Here is a 22,248-nt window from a genome sequence, read left to right as displayed (position 1 = left end):
AAATCGACGTTTGTTGTTCTATCATACCCTTCGGTGTAATTACCGGTAAACGGTTCAGAAAAATTGCACTTCGTATAAACAGAAAGCCAATTAGAGTCATATCACATCAAAAAATTGACTTCTGTGGCGAAATAGTGCACCTTCGGTGCTCATGACATAAAGTATTCATCAATAAAACTGGGGTAACGGCCTTACTATAGCCAAAAACGAGAATGGGGGAAAGTTTCCCCGGCGGGACGAGAACGGCTTAATTTTATTGTGAAAAAATCTATGTTAAATACTTGCCGCAATGATGGAACACCCACAGGCTTGGCAATTAATGAGAAATTAAACTTTCTTGGTTGCCAAATGTAAGATGGAGTCCAACATGGCATGCCATAAATAGAGCGCGACTTGCACAATGGTTTTCCAAGCCAAGGACTTTCAACAGGTGAATCTTTATGATTGTTTAATTGCCCCTCCTTAGCTGGAATGGTATGGACTATTTACGACGCCAGAAGATGGTGTTTGTGAAGATGAAACAACCAGACCCACATGGGATTTTTGAGGTTACTCCAAGAGTAATCCGTGAAAGTCTGAATCTTGCAGGCCTCAACCAATTTTCTCCTGCCTGAATCGTTATAAACACGTCACTTTATCCACCGAACAAACTGAGCGTTGAGATATGTAGCCACCGCTGGTAGATTCTTGCTTAACTTAGAGCTGCTCCGGCATCAATTTTTCAATCTTGTTACTTCTGTCGTGTCTTATCAATAAAGTTTGTTCAACTGGGCCAAAATTCTGCACTTCAAGTATCTAAGCAGTACAAGGATATGAATGCAGAAGTACGAAGGGATCAGTTTGCAAAGTGTTGCCGTCTGTGTCAGGGACTTTTATTGGAAAACGGGCGAACCAGATGATGTGTAGTTGTTGGCGTTGGGTTGAGTTAACTACATAGCTTGAGACACTGTGGAAAGGCAGTAAGTTACGCCTTCATTTAACTATCTACTAGGTTTTGTTTGATAACCAGTAAACTGGCCCCCAAACTCTGCTGTTTGAAGTGTCCGCCTATAAACGAGATTATTACGTCCATGATGAACGTCCAAGTTGTCGTTCATAGTGATAATAAGCTACCAAAAAAACTTATCAGCCTCTCATACCTTTCACGCTTGACTCACAGAAAAATTTACTATCATCCCCACAAAAAACTAAGAAACAGAGGTTATTTTCCTCTCCCCCTATTGTTTTCATTGTAACGTCGTGTCTCCCCAAAGATTCTGGGAAACCTGCATTGTCGAAATAACCACTGTTTCATGGGTGAGGTGCCCTATGCTTCAACTCTTTTAATTCAACAAGGGACCCTCTGTGAACGCAAGGCTTTCGGTATGTACGCATGCAAAATGGTCCCGCCTTAGTGTATGCAAATGAAGAGTAAACATACTTCAGTGAAAAATGTGACCTAAAGCCCTCTCAGCTATTCAACGAAAGAATTCAAAAAGGGTTTACTCACTTTCAGTATCCTTAGGTTCGACCGCGTTGCACTCACTGAAATTAGGGCATAACGGGCCGGATCCAGCTTCCCTTGACTTATAAGGTCCGAAACAGCGATGCCATTACGGTACCATGCGTGTTCGGGTTCAGGAATCGCAGCAGCCTCGCAAGTGAGGGTAACATCTGTACCAATATCTGCAACTGTATCATGCAGCGGGGTGGGAAAATACGGCTTGGCCGTGATGTGAAGCATTACTGATCTCGGTGTAGCCTTCTTTCCGAGTGAGTCGCGCACCTAAAATATTTCAAAGGTTCATCGTAAGTGGTAGGTTGCAAATTTTAATCGCGCTTATAGGAACGCCTATTAAAGAGTCCTATGGAGGGTTTCGGGTAGGTGTCTGCTGTACCTCATCTGAAACGCTTCGAGTACAGAGTAAGTTTTGAGTACTATTAGATTTTCATTCAAACTTTTCATAGCCACATTTGGTAAGAGACTGGACTGACAACGTTTGCTGGTTTCACCTTTCCAATGAGATGGGAACAACAAGCTAAATGGACTGTATCCCTTGTTCTTTTCACGAATCAATAACTTGAGATCCGAAGTTTCATAAGCAATATTGCTGGTGGACTATGGTAGCCCACCATGATATTTTGAAAAATTCCTAATCCCTGGCCGGCTGAAACTTCGCTCATGTAGCAACAGTTGAGTGAAGTTTCTTTCCGAACCCGTCTGACGAAATCTGAATAAAAACGCATACATACACCTAGAAGTGAACTCCGGTAATTTGCTACACTTTAAGTAGCCAATCACGTCAGAAGATAACAGATAGCCCTCGAATGCTATATAAGCGCACGCAGGTAAGGAAGAAGTACCCACTCAACTGCGCACTGATGATGTCTCCTCGTATGGTGACGAAACATTTGCAAGCCAATTGCCAAGCTCGGCGAACAGATCAACAGCCACCTGATCAACAACCAATAAACTCACCCGAGCTACCAATATTTCAACAAATTATGTTTACTTTGGATTACGTTCAGTCACATACGCTATGGTGGCTTTCGCCCCGTCAGAAAGACAAGAAGTGAGCTACCAAATTTCAACAAATTATGTTTACTTTGGATTACGTTCAGTCACATACGCTATGGTGGCTTTCGCCCCGTCAGAAAGACAAGAAGTATCTACATAAAAGAGTACCGTATGAATACGCGAGTTTACTCTTTGCTCAGAAATCATAGAATACGAGTCGTTGCTGATTCCCGGGAAGAATAAAATAGTTGTAATTTACTGCTAACTTCAAAAATACAAGTTGCCGCAATGTCCAAATATTTTCAGAGCTCGATAAATCAAGATGTTACGGATGGCGATCGAACTACCTTACCAGAACCTTCCTCATATTGAAAATATTTCTCCTGCTAAACCCAACTAACTGGGTTTACTTTCTATAGAACATTTTGCTAAATAGGTTTAGCTTTGCCATTCTGAACATACCTTTTCCAACTGTCTCTCGACACCAGCAAAACCTTTATCAGGTACCGGAAAATTTCATTGAAACTTTCGGCTGCAGTCCTCATTTAGGAAATCATGTTTTCAGCTGGGTAGAATTTTCGCGTTGCATTGCAGGAGAGCTTACATTATAGAATCAAGAGACAGTCAGACAGCGTTTGGCGTTTCGATTGACGGTGGACTTATTAGTGGCTGCTTAGTCACTGGCTGGAATGCAACCAGAATTCAACTTCTTTTTCATCGGTATGGTTTCTGAAAAGTTCTTTTTGAGTCCAAAACAACTTTTTCGTGTTTTGGGTGACTGAAATGGGGAACTTTTAGACCAGTTGAATTGTTTAAAAGTAGGAGATTTGAAAGTAGTACAAGTATACGTAAACTGAACAAACAAACACAATAGGAGAGATCAGAAAGCCGAATTCCCCCTCGACGGATGGGAATTCTGGCAACCAAGGTACTAAGGAAATTCGATTTCTGTCGTGCTGACGCTCCTACGCTTCAAGTCACTTGTCCTGCAAGCGCAAGGGAGGTAGTTCATGTCACTTGGACTATACACTTCGACTCAAAACAAACAGATTTTCATCTTTTCTCATATTACAGGCTAAGACGTATTTCCTCAGACCAGAGAGTAGGGTTGTGATCTAGCTCGTGTCAGACGGCGGCCTTGATCCCATTACACAGTAAAGTGGTGTCTGTTTCCGGATTTGCCGGTGAGACGAAACTACGCTAATGGATTTCTGCGCGTGCAAGAACCTGCACACCCCCATCCAACGTAAGCCAGAGAGACTGAGGCCTCCACCTGGAAACGGTAGAGGCGGTTCTAAATCCAACGATATGCCCAACTAACGGTTCATAAGAGTCAACTGCTGAGCTGCAACTTACAGTGTACATTGAGAGTGTTCCAACAACCGGCGTCCCTAATAAGAAGCCTCCGTGACTCATGCACGCACACATGTGGATGTTTGACGTTATGCATTAAGCACTTTAGCCTGTACAGTGGTTGTCACTGAAATTCACTTCTAGCACCGTTATGGCTTAATACTTTAGGGTGTCCAGTGTCGAATCGTTAACACAGCCAACCACGACCACCTTTAATTGGTTGACCTTCAGACTGATTGGTCGTTTAAACTGTCCATTTATGATTCACCCCTATTATTCCGTATACAACTTACCTTTCGTCCTAGATCACTACACTGGCTTTACTCCACAGGTCTTATGTATGTTTTCAGTTTTGAGGATCAGTAGGACTGAGGCAAGGCCAAAAGAATCGTGGTTGAAGTGGGCTTGCATGATAGATACAAGCTTCAGAACGCTTTCCAGGTTTTCGATGGACGAAAAGCAATGTTTGTCTAACTTAGTTTGACGTTTTGAGCGGTGCTTTTTCGAACATGGAGAGAGAAATATGGTCACAAATGGGTCAAAGACCACTCAGCAAGTTATAGTGCTGACCTTTCCAGTCTATGAGTTTCACCTATGTTAAATTGGCTACTTACAAAACTGCGATGAGGGAAATGACCATGGTATTATAGAGTTTTTGCTACAGTTTGATCAATTTTGGAGATCAGAACCGATTTCCAATCACTATTTCGTTCTTGCTAGAGTTGCTTTTAGTTCGAGGTTCCTGTCATGTTCCTCAGTGGGGAGAACATCTGAACTGCTAATAAACTGATAAAAAGCATCGCCGGTAGAGAATGGATGCATCGTTCTCCCGCTTGATTTCACGGCAGAAATGGCGTATTATCCTCCCAGTTTTTGACGAGGTTGCAGGAGATAATCAATTATGGTGGTACTCCTACTATAAAAGTTGCAGCCAAATCAAACCTCTGGCTGGTTGTTTTTGCGTGATTAAGATCACCATTTGGCATCATCAGTTTGACTAATGTTCTTATCACCAGAAGCAGGGATAATACACCGGAGATTTAAATGAACATGGACTGCTTACCAAGAAATTCGGCATTCGATGTAAGTCAGTCAGAAATAGTGTCGCGATCAACGAAATCGTCTTAATTACTCCAAATATTTCACGACTGATAAACTTTCGTCACTAAATGCTTTCAACCCCGTTCTTTTTAATGGGGAGGCCATCACAACCGTAGCAGGTGCGAAAAAAACAAGTCTCCGTTTGTCCAAAAATGTTTCACTTCGCTTTATTCTACATCAGGTAAGCCCTAAAAATTAGTTATATAAGTGATTATGTTTGTTTGTATTGATTCATTCTGTTGGGCAAATATTCAGCCAATTAGTCTGTTTCAAGGAGTAGCTCCTGTTGTTCACATCGGGTAGCATATCTTTGTTAAAGTTAAGTGAATATTTTTTCTTATTCATTCCTAAACTGCACCTGTGTAAATCATAGTGAACTGATTCCTACACGGAGTATCCCAGCTTCACGAGTAACAGACTTGCGGCAAAAGACGTGCGTGGCCTTGTTGGCTCAATACAAACCTACCAGTGCAATGTATGGTACAGATATGTGTGATTTAAGGATTCTTGGGACAAAGACTCACACTACATTCATATTCACCCTGATCCTCGGGTTGTACATTTGGAAGCTCAATTACACGATCAAAGTCTTTCAAGCTGCCTGGTCGAATTGGGAGCCCTTCGCGCTGCAAAAGAAGAAATGTGTCGGTTGAAAGTATTGTGATCAACCGTGTGGACATGAAAGACCTAACACAAGGTATAAGGAGTCACAACACTTGGGTTTTGCTACCAAAACTACAATGTTCAGCTTGTGTTCAACTAATGGTCGGCCAGATTTTTAAGGTAAGATTGGAGTCTGTACGCCACAGTCATAAGTTTTATCATAAAAAATGTGATGACAGGATTTCTGCGGAGCGGAAAAAACTCAACCTCTATACTCACCCGACGCCATGTATAGGTCAAACCTTCAAACTGCGAATATCCAGATGCAAAACATTCCAGGCGAACAAACTGACCCCGTTGTGGATTGCTAGGCCAAATAGCCGGGAAGTCGTCGTAAATTCTAGGCTCCTGTCTGGGTTCGTTGCTCTGAGTCACTGTGAACGGCATGTCCGGCAATTTAGGTGAATCAAACAAACGAACTCCATTGAACTGCATTGTGACTATGCAAACATAGATCCCGGTGTCCTTGATGAAACAGAAATTTTGCATTAGTCCAATAAAATGCACAAACACTTACGACGACTCTGTATGCCCTAACATCATCTTCATATATTTACTGCTAATCGGAATGTACGTCAGCGTGAGCATGTACATATGTGTTTTACACGAAATAAAGTCTTCAGTTCACTGATGACTAAGTATTTAGGTGGAGAGTTATTGATATATCTGGTAAAAGAAGTTTCCGTGCCGGAGCATTCGTAGTTTGCAACAATGTCACCCGATTGTGACTCAACCAGTGGTTGGAAACTTGGGTATACACCAAGATTAGCCAGTAACGGTTCAAAGAGACAACCATGCGATTCGTCAAAATATGTGTGCGAACCAATCAACAAGTGATGAGCAAATCAATTTATGCGTAAATGTGAGTCTCCGCCTGGTGTTGAACTATTTTCACACCTAGTGGGATACTGTACATCCGGGGCAAAGTGTTCCGTTTAATCGCGGTCCTAGAAATACACCAAAGCTAGTCCTCTTCATACTTCAAGCAATCGTGCCAACCAGTGTCATTGGGTGGTTCCTCGCCTACCACCTAAACGTATTATTCCAGATAATACAGATCCCTTTTGTTGTAATAAGGGTCACTTTCACTGCTATTCAAAGAAGTATATCCAGTATGCCTTTACCTCTTGGAATGTTCCGTTTCTCAGCTATTCCAATAGTTCCCGAGTGATGGAAAAGTAAATATTTGTGAGTTTCAACATTGCCTTTGTCATATTCTTAGTTCGCAGGTTATTCTTATGAACGCTCTTTCATCGAAACAAGGGCAGAAATAATTTTACTTTTCGTCGTGATGGCTTAAAAGGTGCAGCGATTTCATGCATCAATTATTTCTCCTCCCACATACTGAAATCCATTTATGCACTTTTTCTTGTCATCCATTCCATGCCAGTTAGTTTAACAACCTGGTTGCCCACCTTAGTCAAGTACAGAAGCAACTGTCAGGGCAGAGCGATCAAGTGTAGTTATCCAGATTCCGTGCCATTATACTTTTTCTAGAGTTCCTCACATGTTTTAGCTTGGTACAAAAACCGACGGACGATTCACTCACTGTTCAAAATTCCAAGTTTACCTTAAGCCAAAGACAGTGGTGTCCGATTGTACTCGCAGCTAATTTGGCGAATAGCATATACCGTTTCATTGGATCTTAGTGGAACATGTAAATACACTAGCCAAAAGAAATCGAATACCCAACCCGGGGTCGGGCACGTTATTCCTTGGACCTAACGGGTGGATTGACCAAGCGGATGAAGATAATTACAGGCGCCGTTGGTTTATTCTGTCAAACAGCTCTTGGTAGGGTTTTATGAAGCACAAATTATCATGCTGAATAGTTTATTTTGTTTGGGCATAGGGTTTGGTGTAAACTGATTAAACCAGATTACACTTGTCATGGGCCTCTTTTCATAGCCTTCGTTCAAGCCGCGTAGGTGTTTTACGCAACTAATTTATGGTATGCTCACAAACGAAAAAGTATTTCGGAAAAACAATATATATATATATATATATGAGGGAAGTTTATATGAGAAAATGAAAAAGAAAAAAGAAAAAAAGAAAATGAGAAAAGTATTTGATAACCAATATTTTACTGCTGAGTTGGATGATTATTCAGAGTGTACTAAAGATACTTCATACTCGTGCTCAAAATCTATGCGTGGTAGGCCACGAAGATAACGGCGAATCCCCACGGATATTTCTGGTGTTTGACAGCATAACTTTAGAGGGAGCCTCCAAATATCTGAAATCACAGCTCACCACATAAATATTTTTTCAAAGGTTTCCGAACAAAATAGAATTCCAGCGTGATGCGCTATTCAAGTACTTTGTCTAGACTTAAACCAAGGTGTTTTTGGACTCATAATGGGCAAGGCTATACTGCGATCTTGATCAGTCTGATCTCCTCCAGTTTACTTCTTTATATGCTTCATTAAATGCTTACCTTTGATAGCTTCCCTTACTAGAGTTAGAAACTGATGTGACCCATGAGAGAAAGTTTTAATTAAACGATACCTGGAAAATAGAGTAGGAATTTTGCCCTGGTGTCAAGATATCTACCGTACGCTCAGAAATAAAAAAATCTATCGGCGTTGTCCTAGGCGATGATTGTTTATGACTTTATGTATGCATGTTGTGTCAGTTACATTGGTTTTTGGCATGGTACTTATCTCTGTGAACTAGAGAAAACTTCCCAAGCTAGCTCTGTCTGAGAATTTCAGGTAAAACCCAGCGTTTTACTATTTCCCACCTAGTTGGCATGGAGGACGCACTATATCTCAGGTTGTCTACAGGGTGCTACAACACCGGTCCAACACAATCATGTTGCGCTATCTTGCGATTGTGGATGCGACTTCTCACACATAAACTTTGTACACAAAAGAGATTCGCTTAATTCTTCATACTTTCTGTTGCGTTTTTGTGACTGTTTGAACAAATGACCGGCAAGCCATCCACAGCTCTGGGACCTCATAAGGACAGTAGCAGCGTTGTAACAAGAGTAGTGGTAGCTTATCAATTACTGAGTTAGGGGACTGGAAGAATTTATTTGTGCTTCCGAAATTAAACATAAAGAACGTATCGTAAACACTGCGCGGCTACAGAGTACAAAGCTTATTCGACGACACTATAGAGGGCTGAACTTATGGCAACTTCCTTGTCTTTTGAAGTTCAAAGTAACAGAAGCACCCGAAAGAAAATAGATTGATCCAAAACTTACCTCTCTATGCAAACAATTTATTCCCAAAGCATACAGTCCTAAACAGATTCATAACCCGAGTAATTAGCCTATAGGCCATTCGTCGTTCCAAATCTTTTGCGTTTTATGTGTGGCACCACTTTCTCCAACCTAAAAACGGACCAACTGGTCTAAATGAATCACGACACCGCAGACTTGGTGTGATTGTTCATTCGTACTGATCTATTGACATGGCTGCTTAGTACCGGCAATACATCAAATTATAGCTATTTTTATTCTTTTGACTAACAGAGACTGCCTCTAGGTGATTCTCTAACTAAAAAATTGGTTTTATCAACGGTGCGTAGCTGTATTTTGTATTTGCATAGTCAAGATGACTCCGACAGGTCTGGAATAACAAGGCTCTTCTAAAAGGGACCCAACCAGTAATATCACACAAAAATCACGCTTTGCAAGATAAAATGCAACATCAGCAAGTTGCATCATCAAACGCACAGGAACCTCTGAAGAAAACACTGATAACCCACCATTTTCCAACAACAAGCTATTGAAAATATATGAAATCCGAACCAACCTGTTTTTGGAAGGTTGATTTCCCTGTCCTTTGAGGGTAGAAATTTCAAACAGTAGAGCTTGTTTCCTTGAGCTAAGGAGAACTATAACGAATCGTCTTAAAGCTTGGGAAGAATCACCGTACAACATGGTTGCTAATTAACAAAAGCGAAACAATGGCTCATTTTTCCATAATGTGCAGAGTTGTTTGAGGATGTTAGGATTAGAAAATACTCTGAAGTAATCACATTACATTTGTTTACTCTGTACGGAGTGAGATGTACTCTGGAGAACTTTGATCAAGCCACGCGTTAACTTTTTCAAGACCTGCGACTTTCACTTACTATTACGGACAGTACCACCAAAAGTAATACACTGCATACTTTTCACTTACTAGGGCTGTAACTTCGGAGAATCCTATCAAACCTTTGGCTTGAGAGATGAACAAATTCGGACGGTAAGCGGTAATCACGGGTTCTAGTTGGCCATCTTTGCTCATATAAATTGTATACAAAAGACCTGAAGTAGATACAATAGAATACAAGATGAAGAAAGTTTAAGAAATGACTGTGTACAAATAACGCGTCATTTTCTAGAATGGAGTGTCCAACTTTAACAGACATATATGTCAGAATACATGGACTATTTTTAAGATACTGTAGCGGTTGGTCTATTCGGAGCAGGCATGTAAAGATCAACTGGTGTACCAGAGGAAAAATTTCTTAAAGGGTAAGTTAGGAGTAGTGCACTACTCATGAGGTTGCTGGAAACACTCATTTAAAAACTGATTTGGTTTTTCGAGAGACTCACCTGGAGTCCAGCTGAATCTCTCGGTTTTGATAATTCCAGGCAACTGAATGTGCTGCATCAGGCCGCTTCATGTTTTAGTGGCTACGATATCCGAGATGTCGCGATACACATACATTTTTTCTAATGCAATACTCATGAGAGTGCTGAAAATTCCTCGACAGCCCACGACCGGTTTTGCCCTTCTTGTGGCTCATCAGGTATGCGCAGTCCTCGAGTTCCCGTCAACTTCATGTTCTACTCGGAACCAAATTGCACGAAATCAGCGAAATACACTCGTTTGAAAACTAATTTGTTGTCTCGAGAGTCTCACCTGGAACCCAACTGAAACATCAAAACCGAAAGATTCAGCTGGGTTCTAGCTGAGTCTCTCGAAAAAAAAACCAATTTGTTTGTAAATGGATGTATTTCGCTGGGAGATTCACGAAAGATCCTGAGACACGTCAAAATTTAAGATGACTTCTAAGCCCAATAATAAGATCGACAGTTAGTCCCATAGCCCTTATGCTATTCAATTTGTGCTACAAGTTGACTGAAAGTTACACAGTGACACCACAAAAATGAAACTGAATGACGAACTTTTCTCTGGCAAATCTTCTTTATCCCTTATTGTGTGCAACTTTTGCAACTCAAGACATCTGCGTTTCCCCCTTATTATTTTTTCTTGTCTTTAGCTGACTAAAATGTTCTATTTTGCCTTTAGTCATGCAAAAACTATGCTTCTCCCAACTGACGAGTTTCTCCTCAGCATTATCAACTTCACTGTAGGCAACTTACTCTCAGTCTTCACTTTTGATATGTAGTGAGCTTAAACATAAGAGATTCATACCTAGTGGCCACGTGCTAATTCAGGGTAATGATTTAAGCTGTGTGCAGCCATTATTTGATAAAAACCATTCAATCGAGTAAATTAGAGGGAAAGTAGAAAACTCAGGAAAAATAATTGTTCATTGACGTCGTTCATGATTAGTTTTGAATCTCATATCAGATCACTTTCCCCGGATACCAAAAGGAAGGCGAGTGGTTTAAGTTACTTGTTGGTATTTCGTTACACAACAAAACCCTGAATCATACTTAAAGCATTTTCCAGGAGAAGTACAACAGATGTGTTCTAAACATGATTCAGTATTGCTGAAAGTTGCACCGCATGTGTGTTTCATTCCGCGTTTTATCGCGTCTCACATCTGCTACGATTTCCGGTTTGATTGCCTTCCCTTTGATTTTATCAGCTTTTCTCATTATGCGACATTGACGGCTTGTGACATAAAACGACTCCGCCAAGCAAATCTATTGTTCTCCTAAAATTTAGGACTATTGGTAAATGGCATTTTGTTTTCGCTGCCAAAATGAATTTCGTGTTACTGAGACTGTCTTAAATGTTTCCAGGCAAACGCATTCTCGTAAATTTCGAGGTCTTAGAAATATAACTGCTGCTTTTGTAACTGATTACGCGTCACTTTTCTGGTGCATCAAAAGTTAAACCACCAATTTTAATCAAAAGCCTGTTTTGTTGTTATATAGAGGCATATTTTGCTAAAAGTCAGCGGGCATAAACATATTGCAAAGTTGATATTCAGTTAGTGCATTTGGCCAACCGACGTTACTATACCTGGCCTCTATCTCTGCAAACGCATGCAATGCAAGAACTAGATGAGATGTGCACACAGTGTCTACAAAATTTGAACACAAGATAACACAGCTTCCACACGTAACTGGTAGGTATCCGGAGAATTATTCGTTCAGACCTGTGCATTATTACGACAAACACACAGCTAAGTTTGGCTGCGCATCACCTCAGCCACTCTCCAAAAATTGACATGCCCCTAAATTTATGTAACAAAAGCAGCACAAGGCATTCTATATGTCTATGACAGTACCTATGCATCGCGCCAGCCACCAGACCAAAGGCTGAATAAGTCATCTTGTAATTTCGTACGTCACTAGCAAAAAATCAGCTTTTGTAATACAATTCTGTATAAACTTTCAATGAAGCACCATTGCGTGGTTTTCTCGTGATCCTCGCTCTTTTGCTGCACGTGCATTGATAATTTCTCTATTTTTATCAGCGATAAAATTTGTACATATTGTGACAGCTTTTGTAAACGAGTGACATTTTTCAGTAAAGTTGTTTTTCCCCCTCTTGAGGGCTTTTGAAAGCCTGGGGATCTGCTTTTACAGGAAGATTAATTTATTTGTGAAAACTCAACCAAACAGCCAAAGTACACTAAAGGAACAGGTATATCTCAGAGAATCATTTTATTATATTTTTTTGCGTTTACTCTTCGGGATTTATCATTTATTTTGACGTCGTTAAGCACAAAGTTTTTGTCAAAACTTAATCTTTTATTAAACGTGGACTTTTAAAGAACTCAACAAGAAAAGTAGTAAGTTCGCCGTGATAGAGCACCTCTTAGGTATGGAAAACAGAACGACTACACGCATTGCTGATGTTCTTGTCACGAAATTTACATATAGGAATTTCACAGGTTGCAAAAGCGCGTTTATTAATAAACATATTTTGAACATATATTTTGTACATCCTTGCAAATATCAAAGACCGGCAAGCATATTTTTGGAGTAGTCATGAATAAATGAAGTTCACAAGGAAAGTTCACAATTCACATCCGTCGATTGTATCGTTGGTCTTGGATGATTCCGTGGCCCGCTCTACTGGTTAAAAGCTTCAACTTACTAGTTGACTAGAAAATTAGCTACCTTTCTGCGACAAAACACCTGCCAAGCAATCATAAACAGGATAATCTTTTCAAAAATTATGTGCTTCGCAATCGGTCGTGCTTGGCTGCCAGGTACTAAACTGGTATCAGGTCGTCAGATGAAATCGAATAGGCTATGGCTAAAGAACTCCGTAGTATTTTTATCTGATCTGGCGGTTATCCGTTCGCAAGCTTGACAGCTAGCTTGTAGAAGCTAGCAATAAAGTGAAGAGTGCTAGACGTACTGGAAATAGAAACACCTGACAACTTGTCCATTAACATTCCTAAACTGCTGATGTTCCAACGCAGTGTTACCCGCAGCACGGCGTAAATCACTATCAAAACAGTAAAAACTCGGTTACCTATCGTTTATGAGTTTCTGTCTACATAGGACTTAGTAAAACCATAGGAGACAGATTGAATCTCACCGTGTCACTAAGATACGTAACCACAACATGTTCAAGAGTTGACAGGCTGAATGCGTTTACTGGTTGCCGATCAGATTGCTATTAGTCTCCTTGTCAAGTTCAGCAAGCAGTACAACGACAACCTAATCAACAATCTGTAAGTTTTCAATCAGATCTACAGTGCGAAGTTACATCAAAAGTAACGTGGCTGCATACTTCAAAACAGCACAGTCAAAATAAATGTATCTGACAGCACCGATGAGCAATAAACAAACCTGGATTATCCAAGTTCAGCCGGACGCATCTAGGTGCCTTTTGTAGTAAGTTAAGACGCATATGGAATGCGCTTTGGAGGCACGTGACAAATCACATCAGAGTCTTGTAAGTACCGGTTGTTTGAAATATAAACTTATGTAGGCGTACATCTAGTTCACCTATTCCTTTTTTCCAATGAACCTATTATAGCCCACATTTTTAATGAAAAATACCATGCCACTTACCAAAAGGAACATCCTTATTAAGTGAGAGAGTGTTCAACATATCCGCAGTTTTTAGCTCCATTTAGAATCTGGCTGGAAAATCTCTGACCAGAATAATGCGAAGGATGTTGAGGACAACCCAACTTCAAGGCTGGATGAAATTTCCGAACGTATGAGTGATCAGACAACTACACTTCTCGATATGAAGAGAACTCACTGGATTTACTAAGTGCAGATTTATTAGAAACCATCTTTTTCCAAATGTATGGACACATTCCGGATAGACCCTCATAATATGTACCATTATATTCGGGTAGCATCTGAAGATGTGCTTAGTGCAGTAGCACTTACTGTCTTGCGGCGAGTGGGGTGGAGGGTCGCATGGAAGTGTTTCGCTTTTGTGGGCCAACACTCTTCTCTCATTTCTTGGTTGTTTTTGGGCTTTCTCTAGTTGACCAAATACTATTCGAGCCGTCCGACTGAGAACGCTCCCAAGTTCATTTGTGGCCTCGCACTGAAACAGCTGGGCGTCTGTGGAACTGTCCGGGGCATGGATGACAAGCGATCCAGCACTTATTGAAATTCTCCCGCTCATGTCCTTTTTTGGATCAATTAGCGTTCGTTTCAGCCATGTCACTGTCACACCAGAAGCGTCCGTTTTGCTTTCTATGCTGACGGAATACCACCTAAACGTTGGCTGAGGATTTCCATTAGCCTCACACATTAGCTCAGCATATGTATCAGAGCTGAGTCTTTGAACATACCTGGACAACGGTCGTAGAAATTGTAATGGAATAACCTACAGAACATCTTCTGGCTGGCGTAGGAAACAGGGACCTCTCCTTTTTGAAGTGGTAGAATATTCACCATACGTTAACGACTTCGCCGTTGGAAGCAGTTGAGTTGCCACTGCTTTTGGTGCTTGACATATATAATTTCTTGCAGGGACTGCAGTATCCAAGTACCAACCCCAGCGAGCTCCATCCGAGCCGTACACAATTCTCGTACGGTCGGCAGGAAAGGTTGCCTTTTCGCGGACTCCTGGGATTCGGTCAAGCCACAGGGACATGAGTTCTGCTCTGACGTTTTGATAACTCGATGGATGACCCTCCCATATGAATTCCCCGAAGGAATCGGGTCGCATCATCCCTGCGGTGTACCAGCGCATGCTGGAAAATAAAGAAATATTTTGTGGGTATTTTCAAAACCTCTTACGTCCTTGTCACAGCAATACTTTCCAGCTTTTTTGATATAAAGTCATGTTGTTCAAGCGTATCGATCCTTAGCAACAATGCACCGTGTTTCTAAAAGTGGAGATATACTTTTCCCAACGTTACTTCACAATTTTTCTTAGCTAGTAGGTAGTTCAATGGCGCGGTCGTAAAGAATGTATAGCAGTTTATGTCGAAACCAAACCAACCATCTGGACAGTCTGAGAAAATCACTAAGTCTCAACTTGTGAACATGCCTGGGTCGAAATCCTTATCATCCGGGCAACCAGCCCAGGGGTTGAAAGAATCCACAACGATAATCAAGATACAGCAAAATAACAGATATCCGAATTTCATTTCGTTACTACTTCTGGAGGTATATAGTCCGGCTATTCCCAGTGAACCTTCGCTACCGGGGTGTTTCCTCCTTTATCTTCAACATGATTGAGATTTAAAAATTCGCGAACATTGCCGTTTACCCTATTCAAGTAAACAAAGAAATGGAAGGTCGAGTCTGGACTACAGAAAAATTCAAGATAAAATGTCCGTATGACGCAGTTCGCATCAGCCTTTTCAAGTGCCCTGTTGTATGTTAGGATTTCCTCGTGGGGCGGCTCAATAACCTCTTTGGCAATTGTGTTCGAGGGCAGCAAATTTAGGGTGGAGCTAGTGGAGTCATGAAACAAGAGTTAGCAAAATGGTATTCAAGGTTCACTCTTGATTTTGATGTGGTTCATAAGCATAAGCTTCTCAGTATGCTAGGATAGAACTTCTGAAGAGTTATATCGGCAACCACAATTAGCTTTGGACTGATAGAAAGAAGGGTAGACCACTTCTCAAGTTACACAAATTCCACCTCGGCACACGGAGATTTCCATTCACTCCTACTACCTTTCCCTTTAACTCCCCGTTTTTGTAAGTGCGACAAAAGCACCGGTTAGGACTGAATAATATGAACATTTTTTGAAGTCTGACCTGGTGGAATAGTTGCAAAAGGGTAATTGAATCAGATTCCTGGCGCTCCGTTCGAAAGTTAGTATCATCCACGGTTGACATATCGGTGAAATTAAGCACCTCAGCTTATTGTCTCCAATGATGCCGATTGATGCCTGTGGATTAATTTTACGGAGAGATTGCGACCGGGTATTTGCGGTGATCTGGGCTTGGTGGAGTTCAACAGCCGACCGTAAGTGCAACCGTAATATGAACGTTGTGGTCCCATCAAAGCGGATGGGTCATCACATAAGTGATGCTCAGTGCAGGGGTTAATGCGGATGCACCGTGGGGCTGTGGACCAAGTTTTTATTAAACCATGGTAAGTTACCAACCATTTCCGGTCCGAAAAGCAACACAGTGGCCCTTTTACTCATGCAGATTTCGACGGTAGATTGTACGTAACAAGCGTTCAAAACCGGCTCAGCAGAGATACAGATAACTCCAAAATAATCAAACTGTCAGGGTACCCTGACCGAAGTACTCTCAGCAGCAAAACTGAAATTGAAACTCCACCTGAAACGCATCAGCTGGTTGCATCCTTCCCAATTTTTTCTTCTTTGTTTAGTGTTCAGTTCCCTCCGAAGTTCCAATGAGTAGCTTAATTTGTGCGTGCACGTTAATATTTAAGTGAACCGAATTGATGAGAACAGTATAGGACTGGCATTTAGGGCGAAAAACTGCGTGACAGCTGCTGTTAGTGCTGTTAAGCCGACATTCCTTCCTACGGGCCAGCCCCACCGTTATGCGCTAATGCTGAATCCCGCCCATTGAAGCATCTCATATTCGCGACACCAGATATCCATTGAAGTATGTCACCAACCGTTTCCCAGCAATCGGCATTTAAGCCCGAAAACCGTTAAATTGGCATTTACCCAAGCTACCCGATTTTTCTGTGCTCAGCTGTCCTCCCGTCGACGTTCATGGAATAGCTGGAGATAATCGATTTCTGACAACCAACTCCAATCACTCGAAAATTCCATTCGGATATAGCTACCTCGGTGGACTTTCACACTGTGCTTCTCACAAAGTCTATAAATTTCTTAACAGTGTACCCTCTCTCCTGTTTATATCTTTGAAGTTCCGCAATATCAGGTAAGGATGACCTGGGTGACTGTGATCCACTCTACCCGGCCAACGATCCATATCCAAAGGGATCGTCAACCAGACAAAAAAGAATATAAAATATGCGATCTTACATAGACTTTGTTCTACCTCTACGGATTCTTTGGACAACCTGGAAAAATCCCGCCGCCGAAAGAATTGCACACCCCAATCACATGACCTTAACTTTGACGTCTGGTATAAGGCTGAACAACAACTGAAGTGTGTCAGGCCAGAGGTGGTACAGCACTTCCACTCCCAGTTTCATTGCACAGCAGCAACTAGTCGCCCCATTCTTTGGACCGTATCCTCTCGCTACCACGCCCCAATATCTGCAAGTAAGAACAAGCTCCTTAACGGACCCTAGCTGCTTCCATGACACGTTCATTCCAGTCTGCTGAAACTTTCGTTCGAATTTAACCATTTCTGTGCGCCGCAAAATTCAATAGCTTTCTACACAGTTCGAATTCCGATTCGTGTGTTGCCATCATCCCACTCTGCCAATGAACTATAATGTCCGACTCCACAACAGTGACACTAGTGAGTCTTGAAACTTTCGAATTTAACCATTTCTGTGCGCCGCAAAATTCAATAGCTTTCTACACAGTTCGAATTCCGATTCGTGTGTTGCCATCATCCCACTCTGCCAATGAACTATAATGTCCGACTCCACAACAGTGACACTAGTGAGTCTTTACAGCTTGACTGAGTACCATGTTTCTGCAATTCCTGTTACCGCTTATCCGCCATGGTAATCCCTCCACTTCATTATCCTCACAGACGATTTTGTGATCATGACCATGAGCCAAACAGACAAGGGCCCCGAGGCCTGAGCGGTGGTTTCAGGTTTTAGTACAATTCGACCGGCTGGGTGACGCCCCATCTAATGCTTCACCATATCTGATGTAATGGTTCCCCGTTTTTCAACGTTTACACAGTTCTCCTCTTGTGTCAGGCAGAAAGCCAACTGTTTTGCCCACCACCTCAACTCCTTACTATCCGGTCCCGTCCGATACGGCGCTTCATGTCAGCACAATGGCACTGAATTTTCGAAAGCTACGAAGTGTACATTTGAATAAAAAGAGACAAGCAACTGAGTTCAGGTTAAGAGTCCAGTCTTGTGAGCCCATCTAAGCATCCGGGCGTATCACTGATGCTAGGAAAGTATTCCACAAGACAATTTCCGCCACAGGTATGGTTGCCTCAGTAGACGAAGATATTCGTTGACCCAAAAAAATATGAACGTATATTATGATGGTTTGTTTTGAGTACACACGTCACAACATGCCATATTTTGCGTAAAAACATTCATTTCAATTGCGAAGGTTTTGCAGCTGAGACCATTGAGCAGCACATGATCACCGGTCAGTAGGCCGCGTCCTACAAGCGCATCCAAAATTTTCCTGAAATCGTGGTTAAAAGAGGAAACTTTAACATGAAGCTTTAGCATTTGATGGTAAATATTCGGGCCCCCAAAAACTCTCCACGCCGTCGCAGTCTTATTAGAAGTTGTTTAAACTAACTCGAAGTCCAATCTGGGCGCACAATTCGTATTTTAATGATTTCTCAAAATCTACGGCATTTTCAGACTTGCCGCTTCATAGTGTAGAATGTCTATGTATAATGCATATGCTCCTGTATTATTGAAAATCATTTACTATGGCGATTTGTTTAAGAGAGCCAATTCTCAAGGTCAATAAAAACCGCCGACTGTGTAAGTTAACCGATGATAAAAAATCTCGATTTGTGGAAAAGGTTGACTCACATACAATGAACGTAACTTTCAGGTATTTTTCCACCGGAACAGATTTCCTCAACATTCTAGAATCTAAATGGCCTTTAAAGATGCAACACATGCGTAGGCGCATTCGTGCAAACAAATTTTGGTCGATGATTCTCCGTTGCCACTAAAAATTCCGTAGTGCACGCTAATTATTTGCTAAACATCGTGCACGTTGGCTGGAAATTACAGAGCTTTTCATTACCGGTTCCTAATTATGCTAGAAAGACCTCGAGGTTTATCGATGTTAACCGACGCGCACGACTAAAATGCGGCTGGGGGTACGCGATGCCTAACTAACCAGCCACGTGGAGCCTACGTCGATAATACCAGACAGCTAAACGATTTTAACCGACGCACACGACTGACATGCGGTTAGGGGTACACGATTCACACCCATCCATCTCTAACGGAGAAAAGCCTCAAAATGGACGCCTTGAAATTTTGAGATATATTGGTCGTTTTGAAGTTTACATATGTCCTTCTGAGAGGCGAATTTTCTTCCTCGTGAAGAGTGTTCATTTGGCCGCTGAAGTCCTGAAATGAGAAGATATAATTCAGGTTATCGAAGTATCACACTAAGACGGGCGGCCGACAAAGAGGTAGAAATACTTACCCCAAAATTCACTGCAGTGACTATGCTGTCGTAGATGCCTATTCACACAATGCCTTCTTGAGGGGTTATTTCGCATGCCTGTTTGCTGCACCTCTCAAGAAATACCAGATTTACATGTAGTGCATAGGACCTCATTAACAGACAAACTTTTCGGAGCCGATGGGTCACATGAAATCATCTTCGTCTCTTTCATCTAGCTGGCGCTCTACAGAGTTAGTCGTAGTTGTCAGACATTGACTCGCGACTGTCGAGTAGTTCCTCTGTGGACCCGAAAACACGGACGCACACAAACCTACGGGACACACTGTGCTTGGACTCCGTGCTTCGGTCCATGTCAACATCATAAGACCAGATTTACATGTAGTGCATAGGACCTCATTAACAGACAAACTTTTCGGAGCCGATGGGTCACATGAAATCATCTTCGTCTCTTTCATCTAGCTGGCGCTCTACAGAGTTAGTCGTAGTTGTCAGACATTGACTCGCGACTGTCGAGTAGTTCCTCTGTGGACCCGAAAACACGGACGCACACAAACCTACGGGACACACTGTGCTTGGACTCCGTGCTTCGGTCCATGTCAACATCATAAGACGCCCTCTTTGCGGACCGGGTAGCAAGCACACCTCTGCGTTTTCTGGATGGGCCCGGAGCTAAGAACCAAAAGTGATTTATTTTCGTGTGGACTCACCTTTGGGACATGCCTGAAGAGCAACACCACACAGTGAGCAGACATGAAAGTATCAAAGCATCATGTCACAGCCGAACACGACTCTTGCCGCACGCATTTGCGCCGCCAACCTGTCCATTACAAAGGTCCTGACCGGATACGCTTCGCCCACCATTTCTTTGAATACGCCGAACAGTTTACGCATGGGAGCAAACTGCTCGCTCTCTACGAACGCATACATAACCGGACGCCCGGTTCCCATGCCGTCCGTTATCAAGAATGTGTATAGTTTATATCTAAATACCGAATATTAGATGCTTTAAAAAAACTTACCCAAGGCGGTTTGTTGCATGTGTCCCGTCTGCAGTTACTACGCCTGGAAAGCGTCGGAATAACGCTATCTGCTGCCATCGGGAGAAACATATGTGGCTATAGTGACCTTCCTCTCCCTGACACACAAGGACGCGTCCGGTCTCCCGAAGTTTTGCCAGGAACGAAGGCATATCATCTGCTACATTTTAATGTAGCAACCCAACCATTGGGCACCTACTCAACATAGCCGGTCAACACTTCCGGCACCAGTTGTGTATATCCTTAGTTGTAAGAATCTTTCCGAATTCATCCACCACAAACTGCCGCACCTCAGATGACGGCGTTCCGTATCTCAGCGGGGCCCGGCACGTGCCCAACTCGTCTTCGGTTAGGCGTTGATTGACAGGAAGCCGTTCGTACAGAAACTTTGACAGTTTATGGTTGTGTTCCAGAAAATAAGAGGTCACTGCCAGTTGGTTCCTTTGCCTCCGTAGACAAAACCACGCTGGGCAGCTGGTGCTTCGCGTATTTTTTTATTAGAAATTACGCTCGGCTTACTAGCTTCTTCGGATTCCACGGCTTTCCGTTTTTCTTGGAGGGCGCCTGCTGCATTTGTAGTACACCCATTCGTAACGCAAAATAGTGTTGGTGCTTCGATTACTGGATGAACGCACAAATATCACAAAGTTATCCTTCATGTATAAATGCCGTGAAGGATGAAAACGATACGCCCACAAATTTCTCAACGAAAGCCACTTCCGAAGCCATAGCAGACGAAGTTCAAAGCCGAATGTGCGCCAATAATTTTCAAAAGAGATCGATTAAAACAAATCGCAAAAAACTGACGGTAGATGAGGGGGATTTACAGTCTGAGTATATATGCAAAAAAGTGCGACATTTTAACGTGAAAGTTTTTATTTCCCCCGCAGGGGTTTTTCAGAAAAATGCATTGTGCGTCGAGCCGCTGGCCGCCTCGCGCGCTGACTTTATGAAAACGGAGTAAAATTCCGTGGAAAAACTGGCCTCTTTGCATGAGCTTGGACTAAAACGAATCTCTCTTGCCTTAAAATGCAGGATGATTCGAGGTGAGTAGTGTCATCCGGTTGCTATTTTTAAGCCCATCACGCAAGAACGCTAGAGTTATGATATCTTGCAAGCATGTGCGGACACAATTCTGACGCAAAAAAGCGGAAGCATTGGCGAGAACAACCTGCGAGCAGTGAGCATTCATTTAGCTTTATGTTGTTTAAGAGGTTAATAATAATAATAATAATAATAATAATAATAATTTTTGGCCCTCCGCTGGCTAGTGACATACTGCAATGCGTGATATGATTGTACGATCAGAATGCGTGCATGACTGAAAGAATTTCTAAGCATCCTGGATTTCGCGAAAACGGGCAGTGGCAGAGATATTGGACGTCAACTGACACACAAACCGACGGGAACGGAAAGCAGTGGTTATCCGGAGAGGGGAAAATAATTAGGGCTTTTTCATCGTTTCGGGCAAACATCGGGCTTAAGCAATATCAGACGTAATAATTTCCAGATGACTGGCAGCAAAACAAAAGTGGAAGAAAACGACAAGTCATCCTACCAGGTACGCGGTAAGAAAGCTGCAAATCACGGAAAATGTAAGTGATGCAGCAGGTCAATATGAACTTAAGCTAAAACAATGACCGAGGCTGTGTGACTGTTTGCAGTTGGGGTTATAGCCGGTCGTAAAAAGCGTGAGGTTGACGAATTGGAGAGATTCGCAATACGGGTACGAGATAGCACAATATCAGAATAGCCATTTACC

At 42.2% G+C, this 22,248-nt stretch overlaps 2 protein-coding genes across 2 annotated transcripts in view; one reads left to right on the top strand and one right to left on the bottom strand.

Annotated features, from left to right (window-relative positions):
* The window catches only part of T265_10050 (hypothetical protein), a gene marked incomplete at both ends in the record, with an annotated part of 35,530 nt that extends 20,199 nt beyond the window's left edge, over positions 1 to 15,331 (bottom strand). The window contains 9 exon segments of the mRNA XM_009176305.1: positions 1,490 to 1,765; positions 5,476 to 5,577; positions 5,834 to 6,079; positions 9,751 to 9,875; positions 14,115 to 14,527; positions 14,567 to 14,932; positions 14,979 to 15,067; positions 15,086 to 15,195; positions 15,220 to 15,331. Of these exon segments, the coding sequence (XP_009174569.1) occupies positions 1,490 to 1,765; positions 5,476 to 5,577; positions 5,834 to 6,079; positions 9,751 to 9,875; positions 14,115 to 14,527; positions 14,567 to 14,932; positions 14,979 to 15,067; positions 15,086 to 15,195; positions 15,220 to 15,331 (1,839 nt within the window).
* T265_10051 (hypothetical protein) overlaps positions 1 to 16,567 on the top strand; it is a gene marked incomplete at both ends in the record, with an annotated part of 33,152 nt that extends 16,585 nt beyond the window's left edge. The window contains one exon of the mRNA XM_009176304.1: positions 16,543 to 16,567. Coding sequence (XP_009174568.1) covers positions 16,543 to 16,567 — 25 coding nt within the window. The remainder of the gene's footprint in view (positions 1 to 16,542) is intronic.
* Between the last annotated feature and the right edge of the window lie 5,681 nt (positions 16,568 to 22,248).

This window comes from Opisthorchis viverrini, assembly GCF_000715545.1.
Source record: "Opisthorchis viverrini unplaced genomic scaffold opera_v5_334, whole genome shotgun sequence".
In the NCBI taxonomy this organism is placed as follows: Eukaryota; Metazoa; Platyhelminthes; class Trematoda; order Opisthorchiida; family Opisthorchiidae; genus Opisthorchis; species Opisthorchis viverrini.
The sequence above is the reverse complement of the archived record's forward strand: the minus strand, read 5'-3'. Positions and strand labels throughout refer to the sequence as shown.